The sequence below is a fragment of the Pyrgilauda ruficollis genome, unplaced genomic scaffold (genome assembly GCF_017590135.1).
Source record: "Pyrgilauda ruficollis isolate IOZ18807 unplaced genomic scaffold, ASM1759013v1 scaffold62, whole genome shotgun sequence".
In the NCBI taxonomy this organism is placed as follows: domain Eukaryota; kingdom Metazoa; phylum Chordata; class Aves; order Passeriformes; family Passeridae; genus Pyrgilauda; species Pyrgilauda ruficollis.
Window position 1 is genome coordinate 1,851,318 of NW_024527933.1, and position 16,871 is coordinate 1,868,188.

The window sequence follows — 16,871 nt, forward strand, 5'->3', positions numbered from 1 at the left end:
TCTGTCCTTGTCCCTCTTCCTGGCTGCTGGGTGAGCACCTCTTCCTCTCCCCAGGCTTGGCTGCATCACTTGTCTGAACCAGGTGGATACAGACAATGGCTTCTTAACAAAATTACAATCAACTTACTCCCTAATTAGCAGAGGAAAAGCCACTCTGTAAATCCTTCAGGCAGCAGGACAAGGCACAGGCCAGTGGCTGTGCAGGGATCGTCCCAGCCCTCCCCACCCTTTCCCAGGGATGGGCTTTGGCATCAGTCTCAGTCTTGCCCTTTCTCATCCTCTCTAAAGATAACATTCTTCTATGCAGCCATTGTCAGAGTTCACTGGGAACAAACACACCCAGCCCTGCTTCCCTTAGAGAGCAGCTCTGGAAACCACTGGCAGATTCCTCTGGGAAAGTCTGTGACGTTTGAACAAGAAAGGCCCAGGGTGAAGGCTGAGCACAAATCCCAGCACTGCAAGGAGCTCTCCCTCCTTAAGAGATCCCACCCTCAGCACAGAGGGCCAGAGCAAGTAACACGCAGCAGGGAGGTTTATCTAGATACAGGTACTTTATTTACAAATATTTAGATTAATAGCATTGTTACATCAAATGAGGAGTACAGCAGTCCAAACAGATCCTTTCTGTGACAGAAACAATGAGACCTACTGTAACTTACTCTGGGAGTACAGGTATTGCACCTCAACAAGCTGTAGTCATTACAACACTGACTTCACATCAGCAGCAGGTCGTGGTCCCTGGGCAAACCCTGGTGCAGCCTTGGGTTAAGCAGGATGCAGGAGCTGGAGATCTTGAACATACCCATCTACTGAGGAACAGGAGTTAAAAAAGGACTAACCAGACAAACAAAGGGACAGCACACGAGTTACCCAAATCCTATTGTCTGCACATTCCAGTTTTGGCTTTTATATAACATTGACTGTACAATACTCTGGTACCACTGGTTACTTACAAGTCTGAACATTGTAGAGTTTTAGTGTCTAAAGAGGGATTTTCAGACTACTTTGTATTTGAAACACTGCAGTAAGCCTGAAGTGGGACACTGGATTGTGGTTAAGCACTTACCCCCTTCCATTTCTAAACCTTGTGATGTTTTCCAAGTGAAGCTGCACAAGGAGCCACAGTAAAACCCCACATTAGTGCAGCAACACCCCCAGGCAGGGTCACCACGTGACACCCCCTCACACACAGGCCAGGCTGTGGCACCCCAGGAAGGATGTACTTGAAAGCTTGAAGCAAAACCCTTAAAAAAATCCCCTCACACAGCACTGTTAAAAAATACAAGAGTAGTTAAAAATCCCTAGAGAGCACATGTTGTTCCAACTGTCCAGTTCAGCCTCTGCCCAGTCCCAAAGTTACAGGTACAAAAGCGGGAGGTGTGCGAGAGCCCGGCCACGGCTGAAGCCCGAGAATGCCAAAGAGAAGCAGGCAGAGCACTGCTGAGTGCAGAGGGGAGCATTGCACAGTGCAGAATGAGAGCCACACCCCACTAGTGTTAATGTCTGTGTCCCCAGCACCGTGGGGACTCTGCAAGTGACACCCAGCAGCTGCAGCCCCAGCTGGGCTGTGCTGCCACGGGGGCACAGAGAGCTCAGACTGTACAAACAGGGGGTTCTTACACACTGCTCTAATGCCAGGCATCATTTTCTTCATTAAAATCATATACACAGGATGTATTTAACTGTTAGCTCAGTTCCTTCAAATTTTATACATATTTACGTTCTGTTAACAAAGGTAAAGGATAAAAGTGGCAAAAGAATGACGTAAAGCTATTGAGCACAAGAATGAACAGATCGCTTCCCTGTGCCACCCCGACCCCAGCACATCCCACAGGGAATTCTTCCAACAAAAGCACATCATTACAGAGCCCCTCGCTACCATCAGAAGTCATTTCACAGCAAAAACTTATCCTTTACTACTGACAGCTCGAACAGTTAGAGGTGGGGAAGAAAGGCCAAAGAACCATAAAATAAACCATACAAGACAAAGCCCTGCAAAAGTGTAAAATCAGGAGTCCAGCATCAGTGCTCAGTTTAAATTATGTATCGGTGACACTATCACAAGGACAATCAAGGAAAAAAAAACTTCTAGATTTACCATGCAGGAGAGGTTTTATTACTCTACTTGCCTTTGATAACCTGATTACATCTAAAGTTGTTTAGCAGTTTAGTACTGTGTTAAACTTGTCTCAGAGTTTTAATTAAACCCAGTAAGATGTACAGAAGATGGGGAAGCGGTCAAAAGCACCACTCCCTAGAGCCAGAGGTGAGGGGTCAGGAGGAGCCACGGAGGGGTCACTAGCAGCCACAGCCTTCTCTCTGGGGCTGGGGTTCGCTCGTTAGCCGCCCCCCCTGCGGGGCTGACGGTTTGTGCTGTACGCCCGACTCGGCCGCGTTCAGGTCCAGGCTTCCATCTTGGATGTTCTGGTAGATTTTCTTGGCAGCCTCCAGGAACGCGTCCTCCACGTTCTCTCCACTGCAAGAGAGCAGCAGGAGTTACTGGGGCTGCAGTGCTGCTTCCAGAGGCAGCTGGGCAGGTACTGCCCTGGAGCTGACAGGCACTGTGCCCTCCACTACAGCCCAACAGCCCAGCCCCGGGACAGGGCAAGCCCTGCCTGGCCACCACACCCCTACCAGACCAGCAGGAATATGTGCCAAAGCACTGAGGAGCAAAAATAAGCCAAGGCATCAAGCCACGTGCACAGGAAGGTTCTGACAGAGCCTTAAAGACAAGGGAGCCACTATGGATCAAAACCTCTTTTTGTTAGAGTTCTGTTCTGACAGGTGCCAGTGGGAGCCACATTTCCTGGTGGCCCTGGGGATCCCCAGTGACACAGCCAGCCCCAAGCATGGCACAGCAATTCCTCAGTTACTGGAGGGGCTGGTCATTGCCTACAGACCAAACTTGCAGCTCTGAACACCCAAGAGAAGGAGCCCTTTACACACTGAGCACATTCCACACTCAAATAAGGCCTGAAATCCAAATCAGTTCATTTGAATTCAACCAGTCTTTGGCTGAAATGCAGCCAGAGCTCTCAGTTCCAAGTTACTTTCAAGTTACAGCAAACAGACCAATCTGAACATCACCACAGCCAAAAGTCACTTACGTTTTTGCACTTGCTTCAAGGAACAATAAACCTGTTCAGAGACAGAGGTTTAACAGTCAGTGCACAACACACCTCAGAGAGCCCCAAGTCAGACACACCACGACCTTCCCATTACATGCAAGACACTATTTTAGTACTAAACAAGCTTTTGTGACTATGTCAAGGCATCATCACAAGCTGGTTTCTAGAACTACAGACAGTTATCAGACTGCCTGAGGCACAGCAGGAGTTTGTACATACAATTCCATCACTCTGGAAGTGTAAGCTTGCAGCTATCAATGCTGAGGATTCACTTTAACATCACTATGTTTTAGGAAAGTACCAGCTTTAGAGAAAAAAACACACCATTTTCTTCAGCAAATTGTTTGGCTTCTTCATATGTAACATCCCTCTGTGCTTCCAGGTCTGCTTTGTTTCCTATGAGGATTATCACCTGGGTCAGGAGAGAAAAAGTTAGTCTGGGAAAAAGCTTAGGAGTCTTTTCACTGCCACCTTCATTATTAATGAGACTTTTAAAAAACCAAAAGGAAACAGGCAAAGCAGATTATCTGCAGAAGCCATGCTCCTTCAGGAGAACTCTGCTCTAGCATTCCCCACTCTGGGAAAGCAGGAACAGCATCTCCAGCTGTCACTTTCCAAGGCTTTAGGGTGTTCTCATGAGACGAGGTCCTAAAAAGCTGCTCTTTACTCATGAGAGCAGTACCTTGAGCCACTTCTTGTATTTGTTTGATCACCAAACAATCTTTACTTTTCTCATCAGTTTGGTGCTAAAGTATTTTAGAGGCATTCAGGAACAGGCTGAAGAACAACAGCTCTGTGGTATGGGCAGAGAGACCCAGAAGGATCTTCCTCCACAAAACCTGGTCAGCTTTTGGTGGAGATCCAATTTACATTCCAGCATAAGGACAGCATTCACCTCATTACTGACACAAAGCAAGGAGGAGTAACACAATCAAGGTTGGTCCAGATTTCATCCCAATTTTGTCTCCAACTGCTTCAAACAGACCCTGAAAGGTGAGTGGCACAAGAAGACTTTCAGAGGAAGCCCTTTTGCTGCAGCAGGGAAGTGAATCACTGCACTCTGCACGTGGGGACAGGAGCAGTGCAGAAAACACAGGCAGCTCTTGCAGAGACCACTGCAGTGCTTTGGCCTGAGCCTCCCACCACTTGCTCAGGGAGAAGCAATCTTGCTTTTAAGCTAAATGAAGTCCAACTTACAGTATTTGGATTGGTGAGGTTCCTTGCATCTGTCAGCCAGCTGCTTAAGTGATTATACGTACTTCTTCTGCAAAGAATCAAAAGAGGACACTTTTAGCCTTTTATAAAATATTTAGGTGCCAACAGCACAGTCAGCATCCAAACACAGCAACATCCATCATCCCTGCTCTTCTCCCCACCTCAAGACAGACAAAACAGCAGCAGTGTGGACTCAGACCACAAATTCAAGTCAACTTTAAACCCTTGGAGCAGCTCTTACTGCCACTGGAAAGCCAGACCAATTCCCACTGCTAGCACACAGCTCTGCACAGACAAGGCTGCTGCTGTTTTCAACAGAACATGGGAAAGGGTTTCCTGTCAAATACTCTTACAGAACACAGCACAGCAGAACAGCACTTCAGTAACAAACTGCAGAAGGTCATGTTTTACTCAAGATTTACAGAAACAGAAAATACACCTACATATGCAGGAAAAAACAAAGAGGTGCCTGAAGAATATCAAGAACATCCCCAGAGGAAGATGAGAGACGTGTGAAAGCAAAAGTATTTCATCTTGCATCTGATGCACTACTCCTTGAGCAGCATCTTTAGCTGTCCCCTCTAGAGGAAGGCAGGATGGCTGCTGTGCAGTGCCAGGTGCTGGGGATGAGGCCCAGGTCAGGCTGAGGCCAGGCTCTCTCCCCACACAGCACGGGCAGCTCCACACGTTCACTGCGGCAGCGCCGCGCTCGGCTGGGCCCGCTGAGGGCAGCCCGCAGGTGAGCAGCACTGCCAGTGCCTCCACAGCTGCAACATCCATGTGCTGAAAGCAGATCTAAGGACAAAGCCAGTTCTTTAAAACACTTCACACGGGCGGTCACAGCCTGAAATGCAAACTCCTCAGGCTCAGCAGCAGCGAGATTTTCCAAGAAAAGCTGCTCAGTCTTTCCCTGTGCCTCATCTGCACCTCTTTAACCACTGGGGTGTTTAGGTAAGGTGTGGCAGGCAGCACACAGCAGGATGCTGCTCATCCAGACACACACAGAGCCTCTGAGCCAAGGGGACAGACAGACAGACAGTAGCTACAGGGCTGTGCATCCCAAGCTCAGCATCACACCCAGAGCTCTGCTGCCCTTACCTGGTGATGTCGTAGACCATGAGAGCTCCTGCTGCTCCTCTGTAGTAGCTTCGTGTGACAGCCCTGAATCTCTCTTGTCCTGCTGTATCCCAAATCTGTAGTTTAATTTTCTGGCCACTAACTTCGATTATTCTTGTGCCAAATTCAACACCAATTGTGTGGGGACAGTCTGCCATAACTGTCATGAAAAATAAGAGCAAAGATCAGATCTTCCTAGGACAAGGTTTCCTTGCTGCAAAAATATTACTACCACAAGTTTTCAGTTATCTTTACTAGATTTTCAGTCTCTAAAAAAAGCATTTTTACAGCTACAGTTCCCAAACTGCATCACTTAACCAGAAACAAAATGCTCCATTTCCTGAGCTGCTGTTGGTTTTAAAAACAGTTGTAAAATTCCTTGCCTTCTCTGCTGCTCTTTGACCATGCATATCAGAAGGTACCAAGTCAGCTGATCCCCAGTCTATCTTTGCAGAAGGTTAACTATTTTAATGCAGTAAGAAAAGATAATTTTTAGGGAATTACCAAGAAAGATACAGTTAAAAAGTCTGTCACATCTTCAAAAACAAACACCGAAGCTGGTTCAGACAGGGCAATAGGATGACTGTCCAAGAAAATGCCAGCTCTTCATAAGCAGCTACAAACACACCAAATCAAATCCAAAAAGGCATTTTTCTGGTTATGATAAACTCATGTCAATAAGCTCATCTTTGAGGAAGATCAAGAAAATAGAGACAGGATGAGGACCTACTCAGGCTACCTAGAGTTAGGGGCAGTCTCACAGCAGAGGTGTTTGGCACTGGTTGTACTGCTTTGGTTTGGTGCTGACAGAACATTCTCCTCATGGACAATTTGACCATGTGCAAAATGGCTTTTAAATAACTGGGTGATAGTGCATTTTCATTAAAAACAACAGTCAGAAGTTCCTATTTCTACTGGAAAACAAATATTTCAACTGCAGCTCCTACCCACTTGTTACCTCATCTCAAGCAGCACATGGTGATGCCTGTACTGAGAAATACCTCCAGACTTACTCACTGAGTGAGGTAACAGCTGCTAAAACCCCAATGCAACACACACCAGGAGGAACTGAAGCTAACTCTTAATTAGTGATGATAAAACATGAGAAAATGTTTCAGCTGAGAGACTGCAGCAAGCCTTAAACACCATCACCCAGGGCAGGGCAAGTGTCCTGCAGGGCTGCTTAAGGTTGCAAACAAGGACTGAAAGCATAATTATTACTTTTTTTTTCCTTCTGAAATCCTTAACAGCACTAAAAATTCCAACTGCTTGTGATCAAGCTACACCAATATTGCAAACATGCAAAGCTCAGACAAGAAATATCTTTGTCCATATCAAAATCCACAGAAAAGCTGTAAAATCAGATCCAGTCCTCCCACTCCTCACAGGCAGGATTGGCTGGAGCAGGTTTTGCCATAACTACATCAGTATTTGTTTCTGCATTGCTGAAGTCAAACCAGAAATGTGACCCAGTACAATCCAAACTCACAGAGAGTAAGACAGACCAAAGTGAGCTCATGCATGATGGAAACAGGCAGGGAAAAGGGATGAAAATGCCAGTTAGAGTAAACATCATGAACCGAAATACTCACACTTCTTTTCTGTGAATTGATGAAGCAAACAGGACTTTCCTACACCCATGTCCCCTGTTACAGAAAGAATAGTTAAATCATTGTTGCAACAAGCACATTTTCTTCCTCCCACACAACAAATGGTACAGAGACATTCATTTCTCAGGTCAGATGGGCAGTGTTCTATCCCTGGCTATATCCTTGAATTTATCAACTTGCCACTAAAGCTTTGGATACAGGTACAGCTTGCAAGCAAGAGCAGAACACTCAAGAAATAGTTAATTTGTATTACTGATTTTATAACTGTATTTCACAAGGTTATAAAAAGTACAGCTGAAGAAACTGAAATGTAAAATATACTTGGTGTTTGCTCCTGTATTACTGTGGTAAGAACATCAAAAATACTGACAACCATCCAGAAGAGCTCAAGAAACTGCTTTATTTCCACTGATCCTTTTGCACAATGCCAAGAGTGAGACACATCAAGATCTTTTAAGAACCAACTTCTCCAGAGGCTGAGGCTGTCAGCAGCCTGACTTACAAACCTGCAGATCATTTACACCTACACAAGGTCATTAACAATTAAACAATTAACAGCAAGACCAGTTCTTCCAGGACAGCAATAAATGCAATCCCTTAGAGTCCCTGAGTAAGCAGCCAAGGAAGCTGCAGCTAAAAGCAACATTTAAACACAAGAATACAGCCTGACAGAGGTTTATGAGCCTCATGCAATGGTTCCCAATCAGCACTCATGCCTTCAACATAAATTCTAAAACCTTTGAGATTAATGATGCAAAATGCTCCAGTAAATGCTAAAGCTGCAGAGAAGTGTGGTGACCTGTGGGGACAGAGGTGGGACAAGCACAAACTGAAAGCAGCCTGGCACAGCCACAGGCTTCTCATGTATCCACACAGAACACAGACAGGTGTGAGCCCACTGGTACTTACCAATAATGATGTACTTAAAGATGTAGGAATAGTTGTAAGGTGCAGTTGCCATTGTGGCACTAAAATAAAAAACAGAACACATCAGAACTGATACTTGTTCCCTCAAGGCGACCCAAATCATTCACTTTAGTTCACATAAACAAAAAAACCCTTCCTCTTCCTCTCTCCCCCAACCACTCTTTCATTCTCAGTTCAAATCTGTGTAGCTCCCCAGTGTCACTGAATTAGTGGCACAGCCAGCAAAATTCCCACACTGTTTGCTCTGAGCCCCTGTCAGTAAAGCCTCCAAGTAGAAACACACTCTGGGGTAGCACTGATAATCAATTTTATCCAGGACTTAAAGCTGTTGAAAAGCTCAGTCCCTCCTTGCTCTGCACAGTCTCTCTGCTGCCAGACCAGCACTCACCCACCAAAGAGCTGATATATCAACTGAAAATAAAATCTGACTCCAGCACAAAACCAGCAAGTTGGAACTATTACCTCACACTTCTGAGACTTGCAACAGCAACAAAGGAAGCAGTGCAGCTTGCAGCAAACAGCTAAGATTTAAAAGAATGCTGTAGTAGCCTTAACTGGGGCCTGGGGTGCTGCTTGTCCATGTTGGAAAAGTGCTGCAAGCCACAAATCAGATGTTCAGGAAGTTGGTTAACATCTCTGTGGCTTTGTCAGCACAGCAGTGCTACAGCAAGGCTGTTGAGCAGTTTCTCTTTTTTAAAAGGCAGTCAAAATACTTCTAACATTCCAGAATTTTCTCAAATGTCGAGGGAATTAGAACTGGCTTTGGCTGTTTAAATCTGCAAAGAGTAAAACCTGACTTGCTAACTAACACACGAGTTAGCCAGGATTACACATCTGTAAGGGCCAGATGTTGCCAGGTAACAATAAAGATGGGAATTGCCTGCTTTGGTCCCAGGTTTTAAGTTAAACTGGATCCACTGATCAGTTAAGCAAGTGGAAAATTTCTAGCAGGAATTCAGCACTTCCCTTGCTGCTCCTGCAGGGCAGATAGCCAGCCATTACAAACACATGGTACTCCTTACAAGGAACACTTCTGGAGCCTAGAAAGATTTTCATTAGGTCATGTGTCATTCACATGACAAATGAAACCAATACTGGAAAGAAATACAGAGGAAAGCTTCCAGGCCTGAGACTTTCTCAAAAGCAAAGCACTGTTCCTTGCACCACAATTAATCCCTCTCAGTGAACTGCAGTCGTAAGAAAGATGAACAAATCTCATTCCCAGCACAGAGCCAGCAGCCTCTGCTTCCCAGCACTGAGATTTGAGGCAAACATGCTTATCTAGACCTGGGAGGGGAACAACTCCCAGAGCAGCTAAGAAGGGTTTACTGAGTGCCAGGCGCTGCTCTGCACCTCGTCTTCCCTCCACGCCTGGCTCAGGAGATGGAAACACTCGGTCCTTCTGTCCCAGGCAGAACACAAAGCACCTCTGCTAAGTCCTACAGAGACACACACTGTTCTACTGAACCAAGTTTATTCCAAGATAGAAATAAACTGACAATTTTGGACGCTAATCCACCAAGCAAGCCAGCAGCTTTACTGCCTTATTTCCTGGAAGATTCCAGAGTTACGGTACCAGCTTCAACACGTGCACGGGTTATTTTCAACAGCAGTAAATAAAGACAAGTCACTGCTCCATACTGAGTTCCAAATGAATGTGTCACTGTGGAAACATCCAGTCCTTCAATTTTCCTGAACATCTTCACACATTATGTTCTTTTTCTTCTCCAGCTTGTCCCAGCACAGTAAACTGGGCACACAAAGCACATGTTCCTGCAGGATCCTCCCCCTGCCACCTCCTTTCTGGGCAGGGCAGGAGCACCACACTCACAGCTCAGCTCCATTTGATGGCACACAGGGCCAAACTGGGGGTCCTTCAGGTCACTGGAAGTATAAAAGAAAGCTTGAACAGACTGATTTATACATGCAAGTACTTCAGGAGAAGAGCAGGAACTGCCCTGTTTCCACAAACAACAGCTGGGTGTTACAGCCACGAGACACCAAGAGCACCAATGTGCACCAAAGATCTCCTGTGCATTCTGAGGATGGAAATATCCAGTAACTGATGCTGTTAACAACCCAACCAAACCAACCAGCAGCATGAACTCCAAGACAGGGAACCAACCACCTGTGTGGCTATGAAATCTGCAGAAGCCTATGTGCCCTCTCTTCTTCCCAAGACCAGGAGGCCAAGGAGTGCCAAGTACTCCCAAACACAGGGAAGTTCATGTTTCTGAGCACATGACTTTAGGATATCACTGTGTGGTAAACAATGTTGTGCTGCTGTCCTGTTCCAACCAGGAGGGAAATGCATCCTGCAATCCAAGTCTAGAAAGTGAGGAGTTTTTTTTAAAGCACTGACAAACCAGGAACTCAGTGCAGTCTCTGTCACAAACTGAATTTGAAGCAAGTCTAAACTAGATCTTCATTGCTAAATACACAGCTCTGTTTGTCAGGCTGTTTCTGCTTGCTATGTCCATTTTCATTATGTCCTCTAAGTAAAGAAGTTTTAACTATGCTGTTTCAATACAAAAAACTACTGGTATTACATTTATTCCAAGGGTCACATTACAGAAAAGATTCTGAAATACTCCAAACTATTAGTAAAGGTCAGGAATATTTTCTGGAGAACAGAGGATTCCTTTAAATAAAAAAATCAAATAAAATCAAGCAATACTAAACCAAACAAGTAACAAACTTTTAAACACTCAAATTCCAATAAGGATTAGCATGAATTCAAACTGTACTCAGATCTTGGAATAAAAGTTATATTCTACAAGGACTCTGTGCTGAAGGAGAAAAAAAAATGCAACCAACTAAACACAGAAACCCTGCTGAGAATTCAGCCTTGGAAAACTGACCACCTCAGCATTTACTGCAGACGAAAGAAGGAAGTCCAGACAAGAACAGGGCACAAGAGGGGTCAGTAAATTCTAAACTATCAGCTACATGCCAATGCAAGGGGTTGATGCCTTGATAGGGTCTGCAGGAACTAACTGGAGTTCTGCCTCCACCCTCTCTGTTCCAGACACGTGAATCTCAATAATTCCAACCGGGGGGATGGGGCTTTCCTCTTGGGAGAGCAAGAACTGCAGGCTGAGAAAGCTGCACATAAATATCCACAGCTCAGCCTCACCACTGCTGGCACTGTGCACTGTGACATCAAAGTCAACCAGCCATGAGTTTACTGTTAACAGAAAGCAGAAGTTTAGTCTGGGAGCTTGGCCTACCTGCCATCCTTCTTCCAGACAAGGCTGCCAGCTCAGTGTTGGCTCCCTTCTCCCAGGTAAGGCTGCCCTGGAGCCCAGAGCATTATTGCAGGATGGCCACTGGCCAGAGCATCTCACTAAGCACAGATTTATGCTCATTTCAAAGCCTATACAATTCATTTCTGTATTACATTAAGACTGGAATTTTTGTAGTGAGCAGTGTCACCAAATCTATTTCCCATATATCAACTTCTTCTTAGAGGCTTTTTTTTTTAGAACGTTAAAGATGACCTTAATGAGACACCAGTACATCTACATCTCCTCCTCTAATCAACAAGCACCACACAGATATTTAGAAATCTCACTGAAGCCTTATTTCAAGTATCAGCTACATCTGTACTTCCTGAGATAAGATTGTTCTGGGCACACTGCTGTAACATTCTTTATCACAGTAACAAAATTGTAAATATCAGATTCATACCAGCCTTTGTGAGACCTGTGCAGTTCCTTTCAGTTCAAGGACACAGTTTTAACTCTTCACTGGATATCATTTGCATTAAGAAATTTAGTACCTTTATGCTCAACAAGATGTGTTATGAAAGGAGACCAAAACCTGCATGCAGAGGGTTTATTGGACACTGCTGTGGTTCACACCATCAGCTGATGGATGGTCCATGTGCAGGGATGAGAGCTGGGGAAAAAAAATCTACCACCTTCAAACTCAGCACTGCCCAGCAAACCACAGCACTCTGCAGCCAGGGAACCACTGGGTAGCAAAAGGTATTTTGTGTGGCAGCCAGGTGTCCTGTGCATCATTCTCCAAGGGTGTGCAGCAGGAAAAGCTCTCACAGCTGAAGCTGCAGATTATTGGATGTTAATTAACAGACAACAATAAGATTGATAAGGGGGGAGGTGGAGAGGGGTAGAACTGTTTCATTTCGTAATTGCACTTTTCCCCTGATAAGGACTTTTGTCAAGCACACAGAACAATGTGGTTCAACTGGTACCTCACTTCAGCAGGCTACTAGAAACTGTGTGAGTGCTTCAGTTATGGTCACCTGTCAGATCACAGCACACTGAAGGTAACAACAGTTCTGTTATCAATTCATTCACCCAAGCACTGAATTCCCATCGGTCTGTTGTCCACAGCAAGCTATGAGGTCTGCTACAATTAAATTCCACTGTGGTTCTGTGGCTTTCACACACCAAGGACATTCAGGTCTTCCTGAACCACATCAACATTTCAGCCCTCTATCAGATGATGCTCTGCAGCCACCCTGCTCTGCTTATTTATTCATTTTTGCAGGCTTGGCTTTACAAAGCCCTGCTGAGCCTGATCCCTGAGGAGCCTCAGAGCCTGCTGCCCTTCACACCTGGGTGACAACATCACTTGTTGCAGGCCAGTTCCTTACTCATCCCTCAGCTCTTCCAGAGTCATCCTCCCTTGCTCCCCCATTTGGATTTCACCAAAGCATCCAATCAGCACAAGAGAGGAAATGTGGCTGAGGTGATCTCTGTTCACCCAGCAGCCTCTGGGAGCTGCTGCCCAGGATCACTTGGCATTTCCTTACTGCTCTCCTTCCCTGAGAGCACAGGAGGCCTGCAGGCTCTGGGGCTCAGACTGCAGCCCTGCAGAGCCCTTTCCAGGCTGTTCTTGAAGAAATGCATTTGATATGTTCCCTAATCCTGTCAAACACCTTAACCCAGCCTGAGGCTTAGGAGGTTTTTCTGAAGGCTTCACAGGCCTTCACTTCCCCTTCCTCCAGGAGAACTTCATTTTTCTTTTTAAATCAAAGCTACATAACACACCACCTTCTCTTTCTGACTTTGCTCACCAGCTCTCCAGTCACACCCACCTTGTCCTGGTTATCCTTCTACTGGTTTCACATCCTGCTTCATTAAGTTACTCCATTTTGCTTCCTAAACTTCCTGCATTTATATGTGCACACCTCAATTCTGCCTAACCACACCCCAGCAGCAGAGCTGAACTAATCACTGCCTACCTGTCCTCATCAGCCCCAGCACCTTCTGCCATGTCCCTCCCCTCAGCCACCCTTCATCCACTTGTATCTCCTCACTTCTCCTACTCTCCTCTTCCTACAGAACACTCCAGCCTGTTGTGTGTCTGTTCACAGCAGGAGAACCAAGATCCAGACATATCAGCTAAGTTTGGGATAGAATATACAAAACCAGCAGAGTTTTCTGTCATTCCAACAAATCAGAACACTCTGGAGCCCCCACCTAGGAAAACACAAGTCACAGACGTTTTAGGTAAATATTAACTAAGATCTACCTCCTGTTTAGGAAGATTCAGCAAAATGAGAATCAATCTAAGCAGGTTTCATTCGATGCCCAGGAGTGAGCAGGTAATTTTAAAGCATTATTTACATTTCACATCCCAGTACCTCCAGTAGAACAGGTTTGTTTCCAAACTGCTGTCCTTCATAAGACCTCCTCATGTTTTTTGTTACTCATAAAATGGAAAAGAGGAACTTCTTCCTTCCACTCAGACTTACGACATTTTCAAATCCCTACAGGAAGCTAGCAAATTCCTTTATAAACCATATTAAATTGTGACATTTAGTAATTAAATTCCCCAAGGTTTTTTCTTCCCATTAGCAAGTACTACCCAAGCAGGAGGGCCCCTCAGTCCAAACCATGACGGGAATCAATCCCAGGCAATCCATTCCACAGGATAACATCTGTAAAAGATGTGGTGGCTTGGGGTTTGATATGGTTTAGGATGCAGCCAACCTGAGTAAATCCTGTTCACTAAAGGGCTCTGTCACCTCTGAAAAACATCCCAAAACAGATCTACCCCATCTCAAAGCAAAAGCCACAGCGAGCAACCTCCTTTAGTGCAAGGAAAATTCAGCACAACTCCAATTCAAGACAAAGCTACCAAGAGATGTTGTAGACGCTTAGTGTGCTGCAAACAGGCAATAAACAATTCAGAGAAAGAAAAGAATTTCACTGTTTAGTCTAAATAAGCCTTGACAAAAAACCCAGTCTAGAATACTTTCGCTGTTTCTCAAATAGGAAGTGGCTTTTCCCTCAACCTTCAAAGTTATTTTTCTGTCAAAGTTCATGACGGCACAGGCCAATATAACAAAAAGTCGAGATAACGCTGCACATCGGCCACATATACGGCACAACATACACATAAACACCCTATGTGCAACTGCAACAGCTCGTAAGGGGGAGATATAGAAACACACATATAAAAATATCGCCTGTGGCCGGGTGCTTGCCGGTGGCGTTGCCGGCCGTGCAGTGCAGGGAGCAGCGGGAGGCGGCGGTGACACAGAGCAAAGCGGCCTAGTCCTGCCCGCAGCCTCACCCCGCTCGGCCCGGCCGCCCCTTCCCCTCCCTGCCGGCCCCGGGGCCCTCCCGCAGCGCCCTCGGGGCCGCACGGCGCTCTGCGGGCAGAGCTCCGCGGCTCGGGGCGGCACCGGGACCGAGCGCCCGGCGCGGGGCCTGGCGCTGCAGGCCCGGCCGGGCGGGGTGCGCTGCCGGCCCGCCGTACCTGTGCTCGGGGCTCAGGGAGCTGTGCAGCGCGGCTGTGCGGGCGGTGCCCGGTGCCCCGCGGGCTGTGTGGCTCGGCTCGGTCCGGGCTCGCTCCGCTGCCTCAGACGCGGCTCCGCTGCGCCCCCATCACCCCCGCAGCCAAGATGGCGGCGCCCCTCGCACGGGGTTTCCCCTCCCACTCTCGACGGGCGCCGGGGCCGCACAAAGAGTGGGCGCGAGGGCGCCGCGGCGCAGCCAATCACGGCGGCCGCTGCCCGGCGAGGCCACGCCCATCCCGCCGGCGCGCGGGGCGGGGCGGGGCGGGAGCGCGCGCGCCCTCAGGCGGAGCGGCGGCGCCTCAGGGCGGAGCGCGGCCTCCGGCACCGCGGAAAATGCCGGATTTCCGCGCTGTTCTCCTGGAAAATCCCGGATTTCCGCGCTGTTCTCGTGGAATATGGCACGGAAGCCAACAGTGACCCGCCCGGAAGCCCCAGCTCGCCGGGAAATGGTGCGAACGGGAGCAGCCCGGCACGGCGCAGGTACGGGGCCGTAGCAGCGTCCGGCGCCCCTGAGGGGCTCCAGAGCCCGGTCTGTCTCCAGGGTCATCGTCCGGTGCTTGGCCGTGTCCCGTGAAATGCTCGAAGGTGCTCATTTGGCCTTTGAATATTTTAAATCGGCTTTTTTAAACACCTGTGGCATGCGATGCTAAAGAGCTAAACCCACAACATACTGCCCAAATCTCAGAGCTCACGGGATTCAAAAAATAAATCGGTGGTTCAGGAGATGTAAAAGCTGTATGAATAAATTTCCCCAAAAGGATTTTATTTCAGTCCCACACGTTATGGAAAGCATCAGATTCTGCTGTGTGTCAGTGTCCAAGATTCACGTTGCAGCTTCCCCACTGCCGTAACATTTCTGTGGAAGTATTTTCCAGAATGGGCATTTTCCATCTCCATTACTGTGACATTACTAATTCCATTTCCTTAGCTGAGCAACATCCAGGGAATCCTCTGCTTTCCATGAATCAGCCACCCCCTAATTATTACTCAGCCTCTCCCAGGAGAAGCTGCATGGTAGATAAAACTCCCTGTTACCTGGGCAGAAACCTCAGACAGTGAAAAGCACTGATGAAAAACAATTAGAATTATTTTCCCCTTTATCTACATGATAAATAAATAAATCTCTGAGCAATAAAAAAGCAAAGATTCAATAGAAAAAATACAAAACCTGCTGGTAATGTAGTACAGATGTAGGACTCCTGTCAGAGTTCCAACTTCAAAACAGACAACACTGTGCAACAGAATCCTTTTCAAGTTTTGCAAAACCTTATATGGAGTGACTTTTACTAGGAAAATAGGTCAAAACAAGCCAGTGAGAATGATTTCCACAAGAGGGAGTCTTTAAACGGAAAATGACCTGACTGTTGTGACACAGTTGCAGTCTGGCTTACTGACTTGAAAAAAATACACTTCCCTGGTACTGCCCCAGATATTATTCTATTAACACAGACACTGTAATGAGAGGTTTTAAAATTCAGAGTTGTTCAAGTACCACACACAAAAATACATTGAGGACTTCTCCAGCTATGGTTCAGTGTTGGTAGAGTCAGGCAGGCAGGGTGAGTTTCCCTGTTTTCACACCATGGAATTGGTGACAGGTAATTATTGCTGTTATCCATGGGAAGGGCAATGGGTGCACAGCCTGCCGAGGGTAGGAGTGGCTGATTGGAGCTGCAGCTCATTTTCCAGGGGGAATTGCAAGCTGCAGCTCTTTTCCAGGGGGAATTGCAAGCTGCAGCTCTTTTCCAGGGGGAATTGCAAGCTGCCCTTTCCCCCAGGCAGGCACAGGCTCCTCGGGCTCCCCGTGGGTTTGCTCACCCCGCTGCAGCTCTCCAGTCACACTCACAGGGTGGCACTTCCCCCTGCAGTGCCCATGGAGACATCTCAGGATTACTCAACAGCTCGGAAAATCACTGTGGTGGGCTCAGGTCACTTTAATCTGGAGTCTGGCTCATGGGGAATTTTAATTGTGAACAGAAATGAGAAGAAGTTTGGGGTAGAATTAATTTTATTTCTTACCTGCAACAAAATTAAAAGCCATTACCTAAATGTGAGTAGGATTCAGCTTTTTAACTGAAATTCCCAAATATATTTTATGTA

At 46.7% G+C, this 16,871-nt stretch overlaps 1 protein-coding gene across 1 annotated transcript; it reads right to left on the minus strand.

The window, feature by feature from the left end:
* Positions 1–532: 532 nt before the first annotated feature.
* RAB14 (RAB14, member RAS oncogene family) lies at positions 533–14,918 on the minus strand. The gene is made up of 8 exons (XM_041483900.1): positions 14,732–14,918; positions 7,979–8,037; positions 7,052–7,105; positions 5,442–5,619; positions 4,326–4,392; positions 3,453–3,540; positions 3,108–3,138; positions 533–2,476 (listed from the first exon to the last, which is right to left on the minus strand). Exons 2-8 carry the CDS (start codon positions 8,028–8,030, stop codon positions 2,299–2,301), a joined length of 648 nt encoding a protein of 215 aa, XP_041339834.1. The 5' UTR covers positions 8,031–8,037; positions 14,732–14,918; the 3' UTR covers positions 533–2,298.
* Positions 14,919–16,871: the final 1,953 nt, after the last annotated feature.